Source organism: Erinaceus europaeus, chromosome 12 (assembly GCF_950295315.1).
Source record: "Erinaceus europaeus chromosome 12, mEriEur2.1, whole genome shotgun sequence".
In the NCBI taxonomy this organism is placed as follows: domain Eukaryota; kingdom Metazoa; phylum Chordata; class Mammalia; order Eulipotyphla; family Erinaceidae; genus Erinaceus; species Erinaceus europaeus.
This window is the reverse complement of record NC_080173.1, coordinates 68,557,336-68,581,958: the sequence shown is the minus strand read 5'-3', so window position 1 is coordinate 68,581,958 and position 24,623 is coordinate 68,557,336. Positions and strand designations below refer to the sequence as shown.

General features: G+C 40.4%; 1 protein-coding gene across 8 annotated transcripts in view; it reads left to right on the top strand.

Annotated features, from left to right (window-relative positions):
* LOC103108101 (acetyl-CoA carboxylase 1) overlaps positions 1-24,623 on the top strand; it is a 338,374-nt gene that overhangs the window by 306,373 nt on the left and 7,378 nt on the right. For 7 of the 8 annotated variants that reach the window (XM_060203908.1, XM_060203911.1, XM_060203907.1 and 4 more), the window contains 3 exons: positions 1,242-1,352; positions 21,643-21,786; positions 22,404-22,524. In XM_060203908.1, the coding sequence (XP_060059891.1) occupies positions 1,242-1,352; positions 21,643-21,786; positions 22,404-22,524 (376 nt within the window). Of the gene's footprint in view, positions 1-1,241; positions 1,353-19,998; positions 20,066-21,642; positions 21,787-22,403; positions 22,525-24,623 lie in introns of those variants that run through there. The other variant, XM_060203914.1, reaches the window with a different exon arrangement.

Below are 24,623 nucleotides of genomic sequence, written 5' to 3'. Positions count from 1 at the left end.
GACACCTCAGTCCTGCTTCAATAGCAAAGCTTTCCCTTTGCAGGTGGGGACCAGTGGCTCGAACACTTAGCATGATTTCTTCAAGCTCCATCCAAGATGTGCTGAAAGTGAAGTTTATTTATTTACAAGAAAGATAGGAGGAGAGAGAGAACCAGACATCTCTCTGGTACATGTGCTGCCAGGGATTGAACTCAGGACCTCATGTTTGAGAGTCCAGTGCTTTATCCACTGTGCCACCTCCGGGACCACGAAGTTACCTTTTTTTAATAGCTGAGTAGTATTCCATTTTGTATATAGACCACAACTTACTCAGCCACTCATCTGTTGTTGAACACCTGGACTGCTTCTAGGTTTTGGTTATCAGGAATTGTGCTGTTGTGAACATAGGTATACACAGATCTTTTTGGATGTGTATATTTTATTATTATTTGATAGGATAGAGAAATTGAGAGTGGAGGGGAAGACAGGAGGAGAGAGAGTTACAACTATAACATTGCTTAACAAGCTTGTGAACACCCCCCACACGCACATACACACCACTATCACCACCACCACATGCTGAGATAGGGGCTTGAACCTGGATCCTTGTTCATGGTAACACTATTTTATCAGCTTTAACACTTGGGTTTCATCTTTTACTGCTGTCCTTTCTCACACTTCTAGTATAAATGTCAGACTATGAATTATGACTAAATCTATGAATTAGGACTAAAGTGTAAGAAAAGTAAATTGTGTGCAATTCTTTTGAGTGACTGGTACTCAAATCATTCAAGTTTATTAAATTTAACTAGGAAAATCTTGTTTTACATTTGCAATCAAATAGATTTAATAAAATTCAGCATATTTTATTTTTATGTAAATTTTACATATCTTTGCTTTTCTTTTTTTTTTAAATATTTATTGATTTTCCCTTTGTTTTTGCCTTGTTGTTTTATTGTTGTAGTTATTATTGTTGTTGTTGATGTCTTCATTGTTGGATAGGACAGAGAGAAATGGAGAGAGGAGGGGGAGACAGAGAGGGGGAGAGAAAGATAGACACCTGCAGACCTGCTTCACCGCTTGTGAAGCGACTCCCATGCAGGTGGGGAGCCGGGGGCTTGAACTGGGATCCTCTTGCCGGTCCTTGTGCTTTGTGCCACCTGCACTTAACCGCTACGCTACCACCCGACTCCCATCTTTGCTTTTCTTATAGCTTGAGAGGGACATAAATATCTGATGTGTTGCATTTATTTTCTTTTAAGGTTACATGTCGGGCCATTGGAATCGGGGCTTACGTTGTCCGTCTAGGACAGAGAACCATCCAAGTTGAAAATTCTCACTTAATTCTGACAGGAGCTGGCGCTCTCAACAAAGTAAGTTTCTAAGGTTTAGAAAAGTATGTGAAATTGTTGGAGGATGATTATGAATTTTAATTCAGCATTACATTCAGTGTATGCTTTCCTCAGTCTATCCTTTCCCTTTTTCCTCCCTCTTCCTAGCCCAATGCCTTGTTTGCCTTTTCATTTGTTCATTGATTATATTTAACAAAATACTTAGAGTATCTGCTACATGCTGGGCATTGTTCCAGACATTGTGGATCTGTTAGTGAACAAACCATATGAGATTCCTGCACAAAATTTTTGAAACTCCTATCCTGAAGAGTTTACACTCTTGTTTTGATGTTAACTATGTGTAAGTAGCGTGCACTCTCATCCCGGCAATTAAGTTTTCTCTAAAATATTCTTTAGATGTGTTGACATTAATTTTTAATATTTTGAGAAGTCTGTGAACACACCTCTTGACATGACCACTTATAGTGGTCCCTTGTAGACAGAAGAACTTGGTAAATGTTGAATGGAAAAGGTTGGATGCATGTGTGAATGAATTTCTGGGAAAGAGTGTTAAGTAGAGATGTAATTTCCCTTCAAAAGAATTGGTTGTACCTTTTCACTCTCATTATGGATTTTTCTAGTGGGGAAAACTGGATGGTAGAATCACTGCTTATAAAAGTGAAAACAAGGTGGAGGGTAGATAGCATAATGGTTATGCAAACAGACTCTCATGCCTGAGGCTCCAAATTCCAGGTTCAAGCCTCTGCACCACCATAAGCCAGAGCTGAACAGTGCTCTAGTTAAAAAAAAAAAAAAAAGTGAAAACCAAGAATACCTGAATATACAAAGAACAATATAATTTTGGCTTCTTTGCAAACATAGAAATTTCTTTTTCCAGAATCACAAATGTGTAACAGTCTGAAGGGTGACTGATTGACCTTGTGCTACTCATAGGACCTCTCAGCTTTCAACTTTCCTTGCCTGTCAAAAGAGGGACAATAATTTACACACATAAATAATGTTGTCTCCCTCTTCCTTTGTATTTCCTGTTTATGCATCTTGATCTGATGGAAAAAATGGCTGACAATGGTGACATTGCACATTTGCAAAGTGCCAAATCCACCAAAACAAAACAAAGCAAACTTGGCAGTCCTGCTTTCTTTTTTTTGAGCATGACATAGGAATGAAGATTCTCTAAACTATCCCTACTGAAGTACATTATTGCCGTGGGAGAAACTGCTGACAATCTAACAGTATTTTTAAAATCATTTTATTTATTATTGCATTATATATTTTATTATTAGGTTAGTGTTTTACAGTATAGTTATTGGCACATGGGTACAATTTCTCGTCTTGCCACATTAGGGTTCAGCATAACACTTTCGTACCCCCACTTGGGTTCTTTCCCATCATCGTGTACCAGGACCTGAAAGCCTTCCATCCCCCCCCTTTTTTTTTTACCTTTTACCCCACCCCACCCCTCTCACCCCCTTCCCCAGAGTCCTCTGCTTTTGTGCTATACACCAAAAGTAGTCCGAGTTTTACTTTGTGTTTCCCCTTTCTGTTCTTGTTTAAGTACTGCCCATATGTGAGATCATCCCATAGTCATCCTCCTCTTTCTGGCTTGTCTCACTTAACATAATCATGTTAAGTAAAGCTCTAGCAATTCCTCTGTTGGGTTCTAAGGAAACACACACACACACACACACACACACAATCTATGTTCATATCAGCACAATTTGTAATAGCCCAAACTTGGAAGCAACCTAAAATGTCCAAAAATAGATGAGTGGCTAAGAAAGCTGTGGTATATGTACTCAGTGAAGTAACTCAGCTATTAAAAATGATGTCACCATCTTCACATCATCATACTTGTTTTTTTTTTTCCTCCAGGGTTATTGCTGGGCTCGGTGCCTGCACCATGAATCCACCGCTCCTGGAGGCCACTTTTCCCCCCTTTTTTGTTGCCCTAGTTGTTGCAGCCTCGTTGCGGTTATTATTGCCATTGTTGACGTTGCTTTGTTGTTGGATAGGACAGAGAGAAATGGAGAGAGGAGGGGAGAGAAAGATAGACACCTGCAGACCTGCTTCACCGCCCGTGAAGCGACTCCCCTGCAGGTGGGGAGCCGGGGGCTCGAACTGGGATCCTTACGCCGGTCCCTGTGCTTTACGCCCCGTGCGCTTAGCCCACTGCGCCACCGCCCGACTCCCATAATACTCGTTTTTAACAAGACAGAGAGCAACTGATACAGAGAGAGAGAATAAGTGAGAGACCAATGCTGCTTTCTGACTTATAATACTGTTGAGGTTGAACCTGGAACATCCTCAGGCATGAATATCTTTTGCATAACCATGACGTTGTCTCCCCACCCCATGGTATCTTTTAAAGTCTTTCCCTTTTTCGGTAAGGACTTTCTTAGGTATTGAACATTGAAGAGAGAATTGTAGCTACTGGCTGAGAAGGCAGAATTGTTTTTTGGACTTTTTGTTGTTTTGCTTTGTTTTTACCTGAATTTTTATATTTCCAGGCCTGAGCAGAGCTAATTTCTAAAATGTATCTTATCAAATTATTCTTATTTTCCAACTTTACTATTACTTTATTGGGGAAATTTTGATTTCCAGAATTGTTGCCACAACGGTACATTTCCATATTGAGTTTCTTATTTTCTACCTGACATTTTTATTCACGAAGAATATTATAAAAGTGGGAGTCGGATGGTAGCACAGTGGGTTAAGCACAGGTGGCGCAAAGCACAAGGACTGGCGTAAGGATCCCTGCTCAAGTCCCTGGCTCCCCACCTGCAGGGGAGTCGCTTCATAAGCGGTGAAGCAGGTCTGCAGGTGTCTATCTTTCTCTCCCCCTCTGTCTTCCCCTCCTCTCTCCATTTTCCTCTGTCCTACCTTACAATGACATCAATAACAACAATAACAACTACAACAATAAAAGAAGGGCAACAAAAGGGAATAAATAAATAAACATTTTTAAAAGAATATTACAAAAGTAAAGATGGTTGTGTTATTGCCATGGAGCTTGTTTTTTTTTTTTTTTTCCTAAAAACCTACTAGTTGACTATTTGTTCCACATAGAAAACATTAGTGATTTTTTTTTCTTAAAACCTGGCTGAATTGCTTTGATCATGTTTATCACATTTACCTTCTTAGTCTATAGGGCTGCTTCTTAAAGGTGAAGTCTAGTTGCCAGGAAAAGATATAAAGCTGCAGTTGAAACTTGCCAAACAATGCTCATTTCTCGAAAGACACTATCATTTGTACCTACAAGGAACAATCAGCTGCAGAGGTTACCTAATCCTTCTCTTCCTGCTTCATGATCGTTATGTCAGTGCCTCTTAAATATAGTCATGTTGCTGGAAGATACTCGATTTCATGCAGATTCATTGAGTTTGTCCTTTCTGCCCCTTTGTTTATCAGGGATGAAAAAGGAAACCATACAGGTGCTACATTCTCAGATTGATTCCTCTCACTCACTCGTCATAGATGTTCTCCCTTTGTGCTCATGTCGTCCCACATCTCTGTTTGCTTTTCTTTGTATAGGAATTTCTGTCTTTTCTGCCCTGTTTCTGTGCAGGTCACTTCGAATGCATGTCTCTTCCTGGATGAGTGCTGGTCTCTCTGTCTCTTTGTGTCTGTATCTTGCTTCAGACTCCTGTCTTTCTCTGTCTGTGTGCCTCACTGAGTGCCCATGTATGAGCAGGTCTTTGTGTTTGTCTGAAGCAATGTAGAGCTTCCTTAAGCCATGACCATTCTCCTTGTAATGCGCGTGCACCTGTGTGAAATGGAAATGTAAGCGCTATATGCAAGGTCTTTGATTGTGAACATCTGACCCCCACTGTTGGGAGTCTTCATCCTTTATGTTAAACATTAGGGTGAAAAATAAGAAAGGAGGGGGGTACGTAGAGGTTGCAGGGGAAAAAAATCTGTGTGTGCAAGTGCCGATCCCGTTGACCCCTTTGAAAATTGAAATAATGATAATGCGCGTCTCCTGACTGCATCAAAGTATCAGCACATCAAAAGCCAGGAGGCATGAAATGCAAATGATAAAGTGAAAGCAGATGGATTGTGCATGATCGCCTGATGCCCAATGAATTTTAAAAGGTGCTGGTTTGCGACGGGGGTGTGTGGGGGACTGAAATAAACACGTTATTCCTGCCTTTTTTTTTTTTTTTTTTGTTCTTGACGTTCACTCCTGACAATATTTTTTCACACTTGAGTGAACATCCGTTCCATCTCTTTTCCTTTCTCTTTCTGTCTCCAACTCCCTCCCTAACCCCCCACCTCCACCCCCACCCCCACCCACCACCTCTTACACGTCTCAGGTCATGTCGCTGCAGCTCCGGTGGAAATAATAAGATATAAACCACGAGGTTGTTATTTGCATAGAAATAGCTGGAGCCCCAGGCAGCAAGGGAGAAGGACACAGGGATCATTTGTCTAAAATTTTAATGAAAACTTTTGCTGAGGCAGAGATTTTTTTAAAAACTTTCTTTCTCCCTGTTACTCTTCTCCTTCCCAGTGCCCCTAAACCCCATCTCTGACTTGTCTTCCCATGGTTTCATCTGAAGACAATGGGTTGACACTTCATATATCATATGTCATGCAGCAAGATGTAAATTGTTTGTTCCTTTAATCGACGTGAAGCTGGAGAGACACACATTCCCAACTTAAGACATTGCATGTGTACCTCAAGGCCGCACTGCATCTCAGGAACACGTGATGTTGCCTGCTGTTAGCTGACCTATTTTTAATCAGTTTGGACGTTCCTACCTTTTGCTTCCAAAGGCATTTAGGTCTTTTTTTTTTTTCCCCCCCTTTTATCCTCCAGGGTTATTGCTGGGGCTTGATGTCCGCACTAGGAATCCACTGCTATGCTATTTTTTCCCTTTTCTTGCCTTTGTTATCGTTGTTGTTGTTATTATTATTGTTATTGCTGTCATTGTTATTGGTTAGGACAGAGAGAAATCAACAGTGGAGGGAAAAACGGAGGAGAGAAATATAGACACCTGCAGACCTGCTTTTCACCGCTTGTGAAGCAACCCCCTGTAGGGGCTCAAACCAGGATCCTTGTGCCAGTCCTTGCTCTTCACTCCATGTGTGCTTAACCCACTGCGCCTGGCCCCAAGGCATTTACTTTTCAGAGGATTTTTTTTTTTGGTAGTCAGCAACTGTAAGCTACATATAAAATATAAATATTCTAGTGACTTCTTGTTTTTTACCTTTTTTTTTTTCAGGTGACATTTTTTATTTTTATTTTTTTTAACTTTTTTCTTTATTGGGAGATTAATGTTTTACAGTCAACAGTAAAATATAGTAGTTCGTACCTATGTAACATTTCTCAGTTTTGCACATAGCAATTCAACCCACACACGGTCCTTGTCTGCCATCATGTTTCCGGATCTGAACCTTATCCCCCACCCACCCCAGAATCTTTTACTCTGGCACAATATGTAAACTGCGGTCCACGTTCTGTTTAGTGTTTTCCCTTCTGATCTTGTTTTTCAACTTCTGCCTGTGAGTGAAATCACCCCATATTCATCCATTTGTTTCTGACTGATATCTCACTTAAAATGATTCCTTCAAGCTCTATCCAAAATGGGCTGAAAAGGTGACATCACCATTTTAATACCTGTGTAGTATCCCATTTGTGTATATAGACCACAACTTGCTCAGCCACTCATCTGTTGTTGGACACTTGCGTTGCTCCCAGGTTTTGGCTATTACAAATTGTGCTGCTATGAACATAGGTGTACACAAATCTCTTTGGATAGGTGTGTTGGGTTCCTTAGGCTATATCCCCAGGAGAGGAATTGCAGGGTCATAGGGTAGGTCCATTTCTAGCCTTCTGAGAGTTCTCCAGACTGTTCTCCACAGAGGTTGGAACAATTGACATTCCCACCAGCAGTACAGAAGGGTTCCTTTGTCCCCACAACCTCTCCAGTATTTGCTGTTGCTACCTTTTCTGATATATGACATTCTCTCAGGAGTGAAGTGGTATCTCATTGTTGTCTTTATTTCCATTTCTCTGACAATCAATGACTTGGACAGGGCTGCCCACTATCACCATTACTGTTAATATAGTCTTAGAAGTTCTTGCCATAGCAATCAGGCAAGATGAAGGAATTAGAGATACAGATTGGAAGAGGAGAAGTCAATTTTGCCCACTTTTTTCCCCCAGAGCACTGAACAGCTCTGGCTTATAGTGGTGAGAGGGATTGAACTTTAGAAACTCAGACATGAAAGTCTCTTTGTATAACCTTGTTTTTTTTACTTTCAGTGGTTTTACTGTACCTATAAAGTGTTTTTGTTCATTGGCTATTCTTTGCCACTTTTTTTTCCTAAAACCAAAATGTACTTCATATATATATGTGTATATATATCCTTTATTTATTTATTTTCCCTTTTGTTGCCTTTTTTTTTTTACTGTTGTAGTTATTATTGATGTTGTCATTGTTAGATAGGACAGAGAAATGGAGAGAGGAGGGGAAGACAGGGGGAGAGAAAGATAGACATTGCAGACCTGCTTCACCGTCTCTGAAGACACTCCCCTGCAGGTGAGGAGCTGGAGGCTCGAACTGGTATCCTTATGCTGGTCCATGGGCTTCATGCCACCTGCGCTTAACCTGCTGCACTACTGCCCGACTCCCTATTGTATTTATTTTATTTTAGAGAAAGAGAAATTCAAAGAGGATAGAGCACTGCTCAGCTCTGGTTTGTGGTGCTGCTGGGGAGTGAACCTGGACCTCAGAGCCTCAGATATGAAATATTTTGCATAACCATTATACTGTCTCCCCAGCCCCAAAAAGTACTTCTCACATTTGTATCTTAATGCTTTTTTCCTGTGACCTAGTATTTGTATATTCTCATTCACTTTCTTCCTTGCTCTTTGTTGTCTGCTATTATTTGTAAACTTAATCAAAATATTAGCAGTTAGAGATACAGTATCTGGGTTTTCTTGATTATTTTAGAAGCAGATTTCTGTGTGAACTTTAGACTGGTGGTTAGAGGTAGTCTGTATTGCTTTATTTGAAATTTAGAATCAAGAACTTCTCTCTGGCTCCTTGCAATGTTCTGAAGTAAACTATTATTGTAAAGTCCATTTTACAGATGAGAAGAACACTAAAATGCTGGTGAAATGACTGTTAATGTTGACAGAGATAAGATCATGATCAGAACCTGAGCTTCCACATCCCCAAGTTTTCATTTATCAAAGACTCTATTCCCAGGGCTGGGTGGTAGTACACTTGGTTGAGTGCACATGTTACAATGAACTAGGACCCAGGTTTGAGACCCCGGTCTCCAACTTCAGGGGAAAAGCTTCATGAGTGGTGAAGCAGTGGTACAGGTGTTTATCTGTCTTTCTTCCTCTCTATCCTCCCTTTCCCTCTTGATTTCTGGCTGTCTTTATCCAATAAGTAAATAAAGGTAATTAAAAAAAAAACTATACCCTTTGCTTAGTGTCTTACTAGATTGGATAAGGAAAGGAAGTCTGGTCATTTTCCTTTTTGTCTAAATGTCATGAGAGTGATGACATAAGTAAGGGGGGTTTTTATGGGCTTACTATCTCATATCACTCAAGGTAGGTGAAGGTAGTAAGTTCCTTGTCCTCAACTTGTAGACTGTGGATGGCAGATTCCTCAAAATGCCTCAGTGAGTGATAAAGGCAGATCTATGGATGTGACAGATTACCCTGCTCAAAGTGAGTGATGCTGGCCTGGCAAAAGCAGTAACCTATTTGTAGAGTCATAAACACCTAAGTCAAGGTGTCACTGGACATTTGCAGTAACTTTTAGATTTACTTTCCCTCCTCATTTCTAGTTAACATGTTTAGCATAATGTCAGCTGATGAATAGACTGGAAAGACCTAGTATTATTAGCGAATATTAGGTAGAATAGAGCCTGCTAACTCTCTGTACACTACCTCCAGATTTGTTGAGAACCCTCTCTGCACAGAGAAATTAGAATTATCTGCTTCTGACTTATCCTCTGGACATTAACTGTCTATGGAGGTAGAGCATAAGCCAGTGTATGTGATACATGAGTAACAGTCTTAGGATATACATGACTTCCTTGTGATAGGCATTTTAAAGAAAACTTCTATTATCTCACCTCCTTTAATGCACCCAGGTACCTATTTCCATTGAATCTGCCAGGAAAATAAAAGAAAGTATATGAAATGTTTGGCTCGGCCAATACATTACACTTGGAGGGGATAATTCTGCTAATCTTGTTTTTGATATTTGATAGAAGACTCAGTTTTCAGATACATTTCTTTTTGTGCAGCTCTGCAGTGTGAAATGTAATGTTGTTTCTGACTCTGTTGAGTTTGCCATTAAAGCACCTCCCTTGAGCTTAAAGCACCAGGAGCCTGTATTGTACATACTCCATACTCACCTATAACTCTGCAACATACAACAGGAGAGTGTCCCAGAGGCTCGAGAAGGGAAGAAGAGATTATTTAGTTCCCACTGTGAATATATGTAATTTACATATATTTTAAAGAAGTGGGAATAGTTGAAATTGTGGACCCTAGAGCCAGTCAACACTTGTTTAATTCCTGACTGTCTAACCTATTGGTTGTGTGACCTTGGGAGATTTACTTCACCTTCCTGGGTCATAGTTTTATTAACAGTAATATGAAGATGACGATAGTACCTATTTACCAGTATTTTGTGAGGATTAAATGAGTTAATATAGGTGAATCACTAACAGTGTTGTAGTCTTCCCTATGGGGTACTTTAGGGTCTTTTCTCTTTGTGAATCATTATCCAAGCCTAGATAGGAAATACAAACACACTATTTATACTGTACCATTCTTGGGAGGCAAAAATTCCTTTAAGATATTGTTAGATGTCAGTCCTCACTGTGACAGAGCATTCATATGTTGACTTTCCCAGTAGATGTTATCTATAGACAATAACCGCTCTTTGAAAAGCCATTAACATGGGAGGCACCATATTCAGTCCTGATAGGGCAGTATATGTGCCAGTCATCTGTCCACAAGAGTCCCTAAGGACTTGTTGATACAACAGTCCATAATCGTTCTAAGGATCACTTCAGCAATTTGCATTTTTAGAAGTCCCTACCTACCTATTTCCACAATAGATGGTCCTCACACCCCTGTAGCTCCAGATGGGATCACTCTTTTGAAAGAGTAAATAAAGAGGGTATTTGTTTGATCTTCCTTTCTGAGTAATTCATGCGTTAGCATTTTAGCATGATGAACAAGTTCTCAGAAGAGAGTGTGATGATCAGAATGGCATAGTTTTCAAGTGTCTTCCCATCCCTACCACCCTTTCATCTCCACTCATTCTCCCCAACACACACACACACACACACACACACACACACACACACACACACATCTGGTCCTATTTGGGGGTTTGTTTTATTTGTTTCTCATTTTATGTTCCTCAGATTTGATAGAAAATTGTACCAAGTACGTCTGATTCCAGTATAGAGTCTTGTTAAATTGCCAGTAGGCTTATTCTGGGCACTTATTATGGGTTTGGACATCTTATAGAGTAGAATCGTCCATCTCCGTTATAGAAGTTACCTGGGGGAGTCGGGCGGTATTACAGCGGGTTAAGCACAGGTGGTGCAAAGCACAAGGACCAGCATAAGGATCCCGGTTCGAGCCCCCGCCTCCCCACCTGCAGGGGAGTTGCTTCACAAGCAGTGAAGCAGGTCTGCAGGTGTCTATCTTTCTTTCACTCTCTGTCTTCCCCTCCTCTCTCCATTTCTCTCTGTCCTATCCAACAACGATGACAACAATAAAACACCAAGGGCAACAAAAGGGAATAAATAAATATTTTTTTAAAAGTTACCTGAATCACTAAGAAGGCACCTCATAGGTGTTGATACTGATGATGGATGACATAGAATTATAAATGTTGGGGAGTCAGGTGGTGCATAGCGCAAGGACCAGCGTAAGGATCCCAGTTCGAGCCCTCGGCTCCCCACCTGCAGGAGAGTTGCTTCACAAGCAGTGGATCAGGTCTGCAGGTGTCTATTTTTCTCGCCCCCTCTCTGTCTTCCCTTCCTCTCTCCATTTCTTTCTGTCCTATCCAACAATGACAACAATAATAACTACAACAATGAAACAACAAGGGCAACAAATGGGAATGAATAAATAGATAAATAAATATTTTTTAAAAAGAATTACAAATGTTAAGAATTGGAAAGATCCTCAGAATCCAATCACCCAACTGTATTTTTGTTGTGTACTTGACTTTTCTCGTGTGAAACTATCTTCAAATACGGTATGTTTGAAGATTTCAGTATAGTGGGGAGCTCTGTACTTTCTGAACCAATCACTTTCATCTATATAAAGTTATTAATTTTGGGAAAAGTTTGTTTCTCTATACGGAAAGACAAATTCTCTTTAAAAAAATAAAAATACTGTTCGAAATTAACAAAGCAACTCCCAGTTTTGTGTAACCATACAGAATTGAGTTGAACCAGAATCTTTCCCATGTGCTTTTACTTTTGGAGTGTTTTTTTTTTTTTTCTTCTCACAAGTAAAGATAGAGAAGATGAAAATGTTATTCAAAGAAAATAAACTCTCTTCAAAAACAACATTCTTCTCAGTTCAAACGTATGAAAATGTAGTAATTACAAGAGAAAGAACTGTGGCTTAATAGCTCTGTGAAACACTATAGAACCTTAAGAGTCACACAAAGCTTTTGGAATACATTTCTTTTTGTGCAGCTATGCAGTATGAAATATAATGTTGTTTCTGACTCTGTTGAGTTTACCATTAAAGCACCTCCCTTGAGCTGGGAACCCATTTTCTGCTTCCCTTTCATCCCAAGTCAGAAGTCAGATTTGATACACATTTGGAGAATTGGGGATTTTAGGGTGGCATATAGTTAGATACAAGTTAAGATTCACTTGGCCCCGTGTTTTGGTAGTACTTGTTTTAGGAGTTAGTAGAAGAGATAAAAGTCAGAACTGCTCGATAGCTCTAAGGCTACACAAACCAAAGCTTAAGTAGCTACCTTTCATTACCCTTTTACCTCATTTTGAGTGTCTGGTTTGTTTCATAAATAATGGACCTACATTATGCTTCTATTCTTTCTTCAGGTGAGGCCATCAGTTTTAACCTACAGGACTCTGATGTTTCTTGCATATTGGAATAAAGGAATACCTTGGGCAGAGGGTAGATAGCATGATGGTTATGCAAACAAACTTTCATGCCTGAGGCTCCAAAGTCCCAGGCTCAAGCCTCTGTACCACCATAAGCCAGAGCTGAACAGTGCTCTGGTTAAAAAAAAAAAAAAAAAAATTACTTTTACTTCACAGGTTCTGTGGTATGTAGGGTATCTTCACCTTTTGCCTTTAAGAAAACATTGTTCCCGAATCAAACTAAGTGCCCTCTTAGAACTATGAGCATGATCCTTAGGCAGAGCTGTTTAGCTTCTTTATTTTCCAGTCAATCTTACATTAAATTTTCTTCACCTTTCTCTTTCTATAAATGTTCATAGCTCTATCTCTGCAGATCATTGTCTACTTGAAGTTTTGCTATTCCATCTTCCCCCTCTTTCTCCTTAACCTTTCTTCTTCTCCAGCCCCAGCCTAAAACTCAACTAAATTAGCTTCTCACCCTTGCCTCCTAGTAGGAAAAAAAAAATCCCATACTCCTCCAACAGTGTCTGCTCTTGGATTTGCAGTCAGCAGCCATCTCCAATAACCATCAGGCTGTCAGCTTTGCAGCTCCCCACTACCTCCCACCTCCCCCATCACTCACCAGAGGAAAAAGAGAGCCAGAGCAAGAGCTTGAAATATATCATGCAATAGTGTATCATGAATTTGTTGTGAATCACAGCGGTGAAGCAGGTTTATTTATTTCTGAGACCTTAAATCAATACAAAGTAGGTCTCTTAGTTCTGAAGCTGGGATGGAGTGTGAAAAAATGAGCCCATTGTACTCTTAAAACTTTGGGGAAAGGAGATGACAGCTATATAATTCCATTTACCAGGCACTAGGGGCTTTAATGTGAAGGTGACAGGGAGCTCTTTGTGCATTTAGAGCACCATATCTTCTAAATAAAAGATCTGTAGACTTGATAGTGGAGCATAGCTCTGAGTTTAATAATCTCCAAGCATTATACCAAGCCAATATGTTCCCAAGTCAGAGAGGTCCCCCCTAAACACTCATAAATTAAAAGTGCAAGAACTACACATGTTGGTAGATTAGAAATGCAAGGACTCCAGTCTCTTCTCGGAGGGAGACCGACCAGGGCCCTGACTGTGCACAGGCTGCTGTGTGAATATGATAAAGATGCAGGAAACGAGATTGTTTAGAAATCTGACTCCTGGCTGTTCATCATTCTAGAGAATGTCCCCTGTGCATGGATCCAAATCTAGCTGTGTTCCCTTTCTTTCAGAGTGGCCATCTTCACACAGTCTAATCAACTAATGTACACAGTCAGGAGTGTTGAATTATGAAAGGGAAGCTTTAAGAGTTGTTTAGATTAAACTACAGATTATCATACCTAGGCTTCAAGTTTTTTGTGTTTCTTTTTTTCTTCTGGTTGATTCTTGTCTGCTTTCTAATTCTAATAATGTTTCATTGTCTAGAATTTAAATCCTTTAAAATAGTATGTATAGTAGAGAAAATTGAAAAAGAAACTCAGTGTTACTAAGGTAAAGAACATACTCAAATGCAACTGATAACTTAAGATAATGAGTTGTTGGAAAGTCATGCAAAAAATGCTTCATAATTTTTCCAGCAACCTACTACAAGTAGAAGTCAAGACCACTGGAACATATAATCATGTTTTGGGTACCATATAATTCTCTATTTGACCCATTACTAAACTGCCTTTTCTCAATAGATAAAGTATACTTGCAGCTCATTAGGACAACCTTAATATAGTGTGACTCTATATAATGTAGATTTACTGATTTTATTCTAGCCCAGATAATGAATTTTGAAAGAAAAACCCAGGATCTACACTGGGGAAAATTAAAAGAACAGAAAAATGGAGCCACTCATTTTGCTTAAGAAAATACCCAAGATAGCCAAAACAGTCCTCAGAAAAAAAAGCAAGAATGGAGGCATCATGCTTCCTGGCCTCAAAATATACTACAGAACCACTATTATCAAAACAGACTGGTATTGGAACCAAAATAAACACACAGACCAATGGAATAGAATTGAGAGTTCAGAAATCAGTCGTCTAATTTTTCTTTTCTTTTCTTTTCTTTTTTAAACAAGGAAGCCTAGAATATCAAATGGAGAAAGGAGAGCAACTGGACCACCACATTTTATCATAGGAAATGTAAACTCCAGGGTGAGGGAGATAATAATGGTTATGCAAAGAGGCTGTCCATGCCCAACGTTCCAAAGTCTCAGGTTCAGTTCCCTGCACCACGTTAAGCCAGACCTAAGCAGTAGTCTAATTAATAAAGTCTTTGAGGAGTGTGTGTGTATGAATGAGAGTGAATATGAGTGATTGTATGTGTGAGTGTGTGTGTATGAAAGAGTGAAATCGAGTGATTGTATGTGTATGTATGTTTAGGTGTACGTGTACATGCAAAAGACTTATACCTGAAGCTCCAAAGTCCCGTGTTCAATTTGTAGTACCACTGTTAGCTGAACAGTGCTCTCATCTCAAAAAAAAAAAAAAAAAGTCTCTGTGGAGCAAACATGCAGAAATTATGCTAGAAACCATCAAATGCTTAGAGGAAAACATAGAGCTATTTTTTAAAAAATAATAATAATTCATTTATTAATGAGACAGATAGGAGGAGAGAGAGAGAGAGAAAGAACCAGACATCACTCTGGTACATGTGCTGCCGGGGATTGAACTCAGGACCTCATGCTTGAGAATCCAGTGCTTTATTCATTGCGCCACCTCCTGGACCACCAGAGCTCTTCTTTCCGTAACAGTTTTTGTGACATCTTCACTGGTTCAAATCTAATTGCAAGGAAAACAAAAGCGTAAATAGACTAATGGAACTATATCAAACTGAACATTTTTTGCACAATAAAGGGAATCACCATCATAACAAGAGTCACTCCCTGCCCCCACAGTTTGGGAGAATATCTTTATGTTAGCTTTTTTCATTAAAAACTAGTCTCTGCCCCTCACTCAGTCTACTTCAAATCATTGCCTTCCTGCCATCTAATATTCCTCCATGCTACTCAGTAAAAGAAACTTTAGGCTATTTTTTGTTTGCGCTTTTTTTTTTTTTTTAAGATTTTATTTATTTATGGGAAAGACAGGAGGAGAGAGAAAGAACCAGACAATACTCTGGCACATGTGCTGCCGGGGATCGAACTAGGAACCTTATGCTTTTTCATTGCACCACCTCCTGGACCACTGTTTTAAAAAAAAAACAAAAACCAGAGCACTAATAAGCTCTGGCTTATGAGGGGATGGGGGATTGAACCTGGGGCCTCGGAGCCTCAGGCATGAGAGTCTCTTTGCACAATCATTGTGCTATCCACCCCACCCTCTTACACTTTTATTTTTTAATAATGATAATTGCTATTATTATTTTAGACAGAGGTGGAAAGAGAGACCACTATACTGAAACATCATGCAATGCGGTGGAGGTTGGGCTCAAATCTGACTTATGCACATTGCAAGGCAACACACTCTCCAAGTGAGCTATTTTGCTGTGTCTTGGCCTTTTTTCAGCTAATTGTCTTGTCTTCTCGTTGATAGCACAGTCTCTATTCCAGTTAATTCAGAGATTACTGGTTTTGCAGTGGGTGTTCTCCTTTTCCACTATACTCATATCCAAGACTTTCACATCTGCATCTCTACCCCCAACTCTAGTCTACCTGCTGCCAACCAGCATACTGGTTCACCAGTAGCAGTAATGGCAATAGAGAGAGGAAGTGCATTAAGATCTAGAGACCTTTTTTTCAAATGTCTCCAGGAATAGGTCTAGTACATGCACTCTGCAGCTGAGCCATCTCTTCAGTCCAGTTATCACTTAATTTTATTTATTTTTTTGAGAGAAGGCAGAGAACTGCCTCAGCATGCAGGGAGTGCCACTTCGTTGCCTTCATGTCAGTTAGGCCTCAGACAAGTAAGGCAGACACTACTGCTAAGCTACCTTCCAGGTCAAAGACTGTGTCTTGGAATATCCAAATACTTTTTTTTTAAGTTAATTAATTTATTTTACCAGAGCACTGCTCAGCATAGCTTATGGTGGTGCTGGGGATTGAACCTGGTACCTTTGGTACTTCAGGCATCAAAGTCAAGTACTGTTGATCACAAAACTCTGTCCTGTCTCCCCAGGGATTTCATTCTGCTCGCCCTTGGATATATTCCTGAAGAAACATTTACACTGCAATATGTACTGCACCACTTAAAATTGTTAATTGGAGATTGAGTTACTTGTCAGCATTTAAAAATGTAGTCTTCTCAGGTCAGAGAAGAGGGTGTTAGCAGCACTGGTAGAAGAGCTATTGCATTTTTGTTTCTTTCCCTTCTTGTATTCTCTCTCTGTCTCCCATTTCTTTCTTATATTCCCTCATTTCTTTTTCCCCTTTTACCATTTTCCCCCAGATTTTATTTGTCCTTTTTCATAGCTATCTTTTATCTTTCCAAACCTTTATCAACCATGTATAAAAGTCCAGTGATGATAATTGCTCAAGAAATTTAAAAAAAAAACCCTCTTCAGATCCTCTCAAGAATTGAAACAATCTTGATGAGCTAGAGGTTTGCAGTAAGGACTGTGCTGTAGTTTAATTCTTAGATGTGAAAGTAATTTTGTACCCCTTGTTCCTTTAAATAGAAAATTGCCCTGTCCCACCTAGAATTTATTAAGGGGGTGGGAGGAGATTGGGTAAAGTGGAAAGTAGTGGTGGATTTCATTTTCTTATTCCATTCGTATGTCATTCTCACATCTTTAGAAAACAATTGCAAATATTTGCTTATGCATCAAAGGGTCTCCTACATAATGTGTCTATCAGGACAATAGCAATTTTATAAAAATTGCACAAAGTTGCATCTGTGGAACTTGGAAATCTCAATGCCTGTGTTGACAAATATCCTGACAAGTAAATACGGCCCTCATTCAGCATTACACAGTGATTTCATTTGCACAATACCTCACAATGCTCTGCCACTTCAGTCAAACGTCTGGAGCACTGGGGAAAGGAAGAACATGTTTATCTTGATCTCCAAAAAGGGATTTAAGGGAGAGAGCAGGCGGTATATTAGACTGTTTTCATTGCCTGTCAGCTATGGTAAACCTGAGCTGTCTGCAGTGTCTCTAGATAAGCAGTAGCAGCAGCAGCAGCAGAGACCTTAGCATGTATGTACAGCTGCATTCATTTGTGCTTCTTTACGTATCTCAACATTTCTAAAGGCTATGAAGTATTTTTGATGGAACCTTTAAAACAAGTGTGTCTCTGCTCATCACTGACTTTGGTGTTGTGCCCTTAATTCTTATTTCTGCTGGCTACAACGAATGAAGTGCTGGATGAGACTTAAATTTACAATGAAAGTAGATGTAGCTCCTCTTTTCTCTCAGATTCAGTCCTTATTCAGCTTGCTTGGCATGGGTACTCTTGAGTAGGCCCCCTCAGAGGTTGCTACCTGCTTGTATTTCTTGGTACAATCTCTGCATAGTCTAGGGACTAGGAGGCAGGACTGCTGAATGGTTGTTGCGGCTTGTTGAGAAAACAAGTTAGAAGTTTATATCATGCAGCAGAAAAATGTGGGAGGAATATTTTGGGAAGTGGAACATGGGAAACAATTTCACTTATATGTACGTACATTAGAAAAAAACACACACACAATGAATGAAACTAACCTACTCCAGGAAAATATGTTGATGAGTGTTGTTTACCATAGATTTTTTTTTCTGTAGAAAGCTAATAGTGTAGCAGATTGAGTAGTCAAACTGCTATCCATGTGGGCTCTTTGCCTTCCTAGATGCTGTTCAGGGTTTACATAACTATTGCTACATAATCTTTTCAGAGACAGAATGGATTTTGTCCTAGCCCATATTCTGCTTCTTTGGCTGGAGCTTTTGTTGTGAAGTATTCTAAAATCATTAAAACCACTTGAGACAGCAACGCCCCCTGTAAATCAGGAGCTGCTGTGTGTGCCCTTATTCTGCTGGTGCATGCTTCAAACATACAGCCGCTGAAGATGAACTGAAGGGCATTTCTTTCTCTTCACCGACTGTTAAGTAGCTGTGATCGTGGTTAGGGCAGTAGTTTTGGTTTCTCTGTCTGTCCGTTCCCCAACCTACCCCCTAAGATAAGTCTGGTCAGAGAAGCATTTGGATACTCTTAGTTTTTATTCTGTCCGATCATTTTTCTTAATTTAAAAATCAGGTGAATTTTCTCACATAGCAAAAGAAAAAAAAAGCAAAATTTTTGTAATATTCAAGAAGTAATATTCTTGGTCAGTATGACATTTACATAGACTGTTGGCTTTTAAGAACAATGCCAAAGTGTCAGAACCTGTGTTTCTTCTGCTTATAAAGGAAAGACATGCCAAGTTACTAAAGTCTTACTCCTTCTGGTTTATTCCCCATTAGTTTGTAAGCATATGGAGTGAAAAGCAAAAGTGTAAGAGCCTCTGGACACAGCCTGGTTCTGGGTGCTCTCTTCCATTTTGAAATGAAGGGACAATGACATTTGTTGAAGCTATATTTGAACAGTTAAGTAGCTCTTCATTTTCTTGGGTCCCTTGCCCCAAGCTTGTTCCCATCCTAATTTTGGAAACGTGTGGGATTCTAAGTGGTTGGACACTTATTATATACCAGAGACCGTGTTTCCTGGGAAAGAAAGCTGTGTTTCCGAGTAAGAATTACCTCCCAGCTCTCTGTTAGGCAGCAAGGGATTCTTGGCTCCTGACAAAGATTGTGCACACCAGCTATTCAGGGTCAGCGCAGTGACTCCTTTTTATTTCTTTCTCCCTTTACAATTTTATTTTAATAATTAAAAATATTGCTGATCACACTGAACGACTTCTGGCAAAGAGGCATTCTGTCCCAGAAGGACCAGTTGTGGACCATCGGGTTTATGATACCCATAAAACCAGAGCCGGATCAGAGTGTGGCCTCCCTGAGTGACAAGAGTTTCTGTCCCCACCAGGGGCCCCCATAGCTGAATGCTTTGGATATTTGTTTGGGGCTGGGGTTTTTTTTGTTTTTATTTTTTTTGTTCTATTTTGTTTCCTGATGCATGTGTGAGTGTGCATGTGTGCACACACTTAAAGATATAAATGAAACAGGTATGTAATGCCCTCTGCCTGTTAGAAAGACTAAAGCCATAAAAATAACAAACGGCGTGTATTTGCTAGAATGTCAAAGTTATGAGTTTATTTTGTAATGATGTGCTCCTGCCTTCATGAGGTAAACTGGCCGTGGCGGAGGTGTTATTAGTAATATGGACTCAGTGGAGCAGAAAGCCGAGTGACCGAGAGATCAGTGTATCAGTCAGAGAGAGGGCAAATGGAAAGAGACAGCAGGAGAATGAGAAAAGAGCGGCAGTGCCTGGGCTGAGATTAAAGACAGACTGAGAGGAGGGTGGGAGCCCAGTGGTCAGATATGGTATCCCCTGCTCCTGAGGCTCCTTCAGATGAGCTGCCAGCATGTTCCTCAGCTCCAGCTGCCTGCAAAGGTCCGTTCCCTGCACTTCCTTATCAAGGAAAGCAGTAATCTGAGAGCAATTTTGTTTTTCATATTCCTTTCAGAAGCATCTCCTCCACACGTCCTAACTGAAGTTAAATGGAACCAAGGCCAGCTGGGTCACGCTGAGGTGATTACTCTGGTCACCAACTTCCTCAGCCTTTGGAGGGCCTTGACGGGAGGGGGTGAGGGGGGCTATGACCCAGCATGCAGGAGCCTCTCAAAGCTCCTAACAAGAAGGGGCAAAAGAGGTAGACGCCGCTAGTCTTTCATTTAGTGGATTCTCCCCAGCGACTGGAAATGAATAAAAGTAAGGAAGAAATTTTGTGTTGTAGTTATTTTCTAAAGGAAGAGGGAAAAGAAAAGGTAAAATACTGTAAGCGCTCTACAACTGTTTAGAGCTCTCCAGGGCTACCCTAGATGACTGGCAATTACTACACACTCAGCAGTTTGCAATAGTCAGTGATCAGGCTGCCCGGCTTCCATCTGCTGGGTCAGAAACCTCCCTCCCTGAAAGAAATTATTAGCCAATCTTCACGGGCAAAAAAGAACCCTACAATTTCTAAGTCCCCAAGTATTTTTCCCCTTCCTTTCTTCTTTAAAGGAAATTCTGTAGTTTCCAATTGGTAGGTGCCCTTGGACCTTAAAGGTTAAACTCCTCCGGGGATACACCAGGAATGGAGGCCCTAAATTCCCTAGAACCTCCAGAGGGAAAGATGAAGGGGAAGAAGGCCTGGGTATAAATCACAGCCCTGCACCCAGCACGCAAGGGAATTTAGGCTCAAGGGTTTTGTGTATATTATCAGTTGCTTCAGGATTTTACCAGACTTAGGGATTGTGTGTGGGGACTAGTTTTAAAAAAATCATCTGTAAGGGGAAAAAGTAATCCTGTTTAAAGGAGGCCAGGGGGCCTGGTGCAGAAACTAGCATAATGGTAAAGCAAAAAGGCTTTCACGCCTGAGGTTTTGAGGTTTCAGGTTCAACCCACCCCACTCCACCACAAACCAGAGCTGAACAGTGTTCTGATTTAAAAAATAAATAAAATGAGAGTGGGGGTAGATAGCAGGGTGATTTTGCAAAGAAACTCTATTGCCTGAGGCTCCAAAGTCCCCACATTTAATCCCCAGCAATACCATAAGCCAGAGCTGAGCAGTGTTCTGGTTTGAAAAAAAAAAAAAAAATGAGGAGCCAAAATCTTCCAGCATATTTTTTAACTGAGTCTTGTGAGAATGTAGACATGGTGCCTTAGTTCCATATATGCAGGACTTCACCAGGTCAGTGCATGATGAGGCAGCTTGAGGGCTCCCCTACCCACCCCAAGTTTCAGCTCAAAAATCAAAAGATGCTCTGTGTATCCCTAATAACTTGTGGGAGCAAGCCTTATTTTTAAATTGCTGTAGCTTATGTGACTCAATCATTACAAGTTTCTTTTCTTTTTTCCTTTTTTTTTTTTTTTACATTCTCAGTTTTTATTTCAGAACCAAAGGCCATCAAACGATTGGGTGGCGGGAATTGTGTGGAGTTGTACCCCCCCCCCCCCCATCCTATGATTTTGTTAATGTCTCCTTTCTTAAATTAAAAAAAAAAACCAAAAACCCTCAAGAAAAAAAAAATCTATGGAGGCTAGATTCTCTGTGTGGGCGGGGGGGAACTGGATTGTATCTTAGTTCTATTGAGATGAATGTCTTTAATTGTGCTTGTTTTTGTAGGTCCTTGGGCGGGAAGTATATACCTCCAATAACCAGCTTGGAGGCATCCAGATCATGCACAACAATGGAGTGACCCACAGCACCGTCTGTGATGACTTTGAAGGGGTTTTCACAGTGCTGCACTGGCTGTCTTACATGCCTAAGGTGAGCCATTGCCACCCTCCCACCCTGCACTGACAGAAGTCTCCAACTCACTATTTTAACATTTGGGGTCACCTTTTTATGGTAAGAGTTTCTTAACGAGCTTTCCTTTGAAAGCTATTGGCTTCTTCCTTTTTATATTTTTTTCTCCTCTCTTTCTTTCTTTCTTTCTTTCTCTCTCTCTCTCTCTCTTTTTTTAAAGTCATCCTTTGCTTTCCATCATTTAAAATGCCATTGAATTTCTTCAGTGAGTCCCCTTTCCAGTGTTTTTCTGTCATGGGGGCCTTTGCAGCCTTTCTGAGCTCTGACCTCCAACATTTGAAAACTTCCTCTTTGTGGTGGTCTTGCTATTTTGTATTCACCATTCATTCCTCTGGACAGTTTCTGAAATCAACAGTGAGGATTATAACTGGATATCAGGCTTCTACATGCATTTTTGAGGGTTTGTTCATGTCCTTCCAGGCTTGGCACACAATTGGGATGCTTCCAACTCATGGATGGGACTAATGGGTATTAGTCTGTGTTGTAGACCCTGAAGTCTTTGTAATGATTGTTGGATATTGAAGGATGTTACTGTTCTTCACTAACTGTTGAGCTCTTTTCTCTTGATCTCCGTTTAGAGTGTGCACAGTTCAGTCCCTATCCTGAACTCCAAGGATCCTATAGACAGAATCATTGAGTTTGTTCCCACAAAGACTCCTTATGATCCTCGATGGATGCTGGCAGGTCGTCCTCACCCAAGTATGTATATGTTTGAAGGTTTAGTGGTATCTTGGTTCTCAAGCTTTGCATCTCCCTTCTAGTCAATTCCTGGACAATAGTATGTGACAAAGGGGAGCTGGGTGGTAGCTCACTGGGTTAGACACACATAGCACCCAGTGCAAGGACTTGTGCAAGGATCCCAGTTGAGCCCCCAGCTCCCCACCTGCAAGGGGATGCTTCATAAGCAGTGAAGCAGGTCTACAGGTGTCTTTCTCTCTTCCTCTCTATCTCCCCCTCCTCTCTCAATTTCTCTCTGTCCTATACAATAAAAATGGAAAAAAGACCACCAGGAGCAGTGGATTCAAAGTACTGAGCCCCACCTATAACCCTGAAGGCAAAAAAAAAGGGTATGTGACAAAAACATAAAACTTCTAGGCATATGGAAATGAGAGCAATCTGAAAAATGGTTCTTCACAAAAAGAAAGTCCTTCCTGAAACACACACACACACACAACTTATAAATCAGTTAGTCACTAATGCATTCCTTCTGTTTATTCTTTTTTTATTTTTATTTTTCCCTTTTGTTGACCTTGTTGTTTATCGTCGTTGTTATTATTGTTATTGATGTCGTCTTTGTTGGATAAGACAGAAAAATGGAGAGATGAGGGAAAGACGGGGGAGAGAACCTGTGAAGTGACTCCCCTGCAGGTGGGGGAGCCGGGGGCTCGAGCCGGGATCCTGATGCCGGCTATGCACTTTCTACCATGTGCGCTTAACCCACTATGCCACTGCCCGGCTCCCACGTTTATTCTCTTCTTAAAGCACATAATTACTGTTTAGTGGATTCAAAGACTTAAATAGTTACTTGCCCTAAGATCATAGAAGTGCAGAACCCTCTATCTCAGAGTGCGTTTTTCCTTGACATATAGATAAAGGTAGCGCCATGCAGGGTAAATGTCCATGCTCATGTGTCAGTCTACTTGGTTGTTTGAACAAACTCGTTATCAGGGAGTTTTGTGAAGCCCCACACTATCCTGCTACATTTTGTAATGCTTTTTTTGGTTTTCATTCTAGTTTTGCAGCCAGGGCCTCATGCATATAGTTTAATAGCTCCTAGGATTTTTTTTTTTCTTTTAATCAGATAGACAGACAGGGGAAGACATCACAGCACTGGAGCTTCCTCTGTTGTCAAAGCACCTTCCATGTGGTGTCAGGACCAAAACAAAATAAATACATGCTCCATGCGGTTAGCTCTCATTTCAGCCCTCCCCTACTACATTTTTAATCAAATTACAAAGTTATTTGAGGGGATTTCTTTTTGTATTTTATTGAGATTGTGTCAAAAAAAGATTATAGCAATGTTTCAGAAATATTACTGCTAAAAATAGAATGAGTACAGAAAACAGTTCATTAAATTTAAAAGTTATTTAGATTTTTAGGAGAAAGACTGTCATCAGAATGACTTAATAGGGGCTACAGTAGTACACCAGGTTAAGTGCACGTAGTGTAGAAAACAGATGACCACCAGGAGCAGTGGATTTGTAGTGCAAGCACCAAGCCTCAGCAATAACCCTGGAACCAAAAAAAAAAAAAAAGAAAGAAAGAGAAAGAAAGGAAGGAAGGAAGGAAGAAATGAAAAACTTAATAATCTTTTGTGGGCCCCACTGTAAGCCACATAGGAAACTGTGAAATACTTCTATTCACATTATCTAATTGGGTGTACTTTCAGAGATTTAAAAAATTTTAAAAAAAAAGCACCAGGACCAAACTGTAGCACAGCAGGTTAAGCGCAGGTGGCAAAAAGTGCAAGGACCTGCATAAGGATCCCGGTTTGAGCCCCCAGCTCCCCACCTGCCGGGGTTGGGGGGAGTCACTTCACAAGTGGTAAAGCAGGTCTGCAGGTGTCTGTCTTTCTCACCCCTCCTCTCTTCTCCATTTCTCTCTGTCCTGTCCAACAACGATGACATCAATAACAACAATAAAAAAGAACAAGGGCAACAAAAGGGAATAAATAAATATTAAAAAAAAAACACCATAAGCTCAGAGAAGTTATGTGGTATGTGTAAGGCCACACAGCTACATTTTTACTTATTTATTTCCAGAGCACTGTTCAGGTCTAGTTTATGGTGGTACGGGGA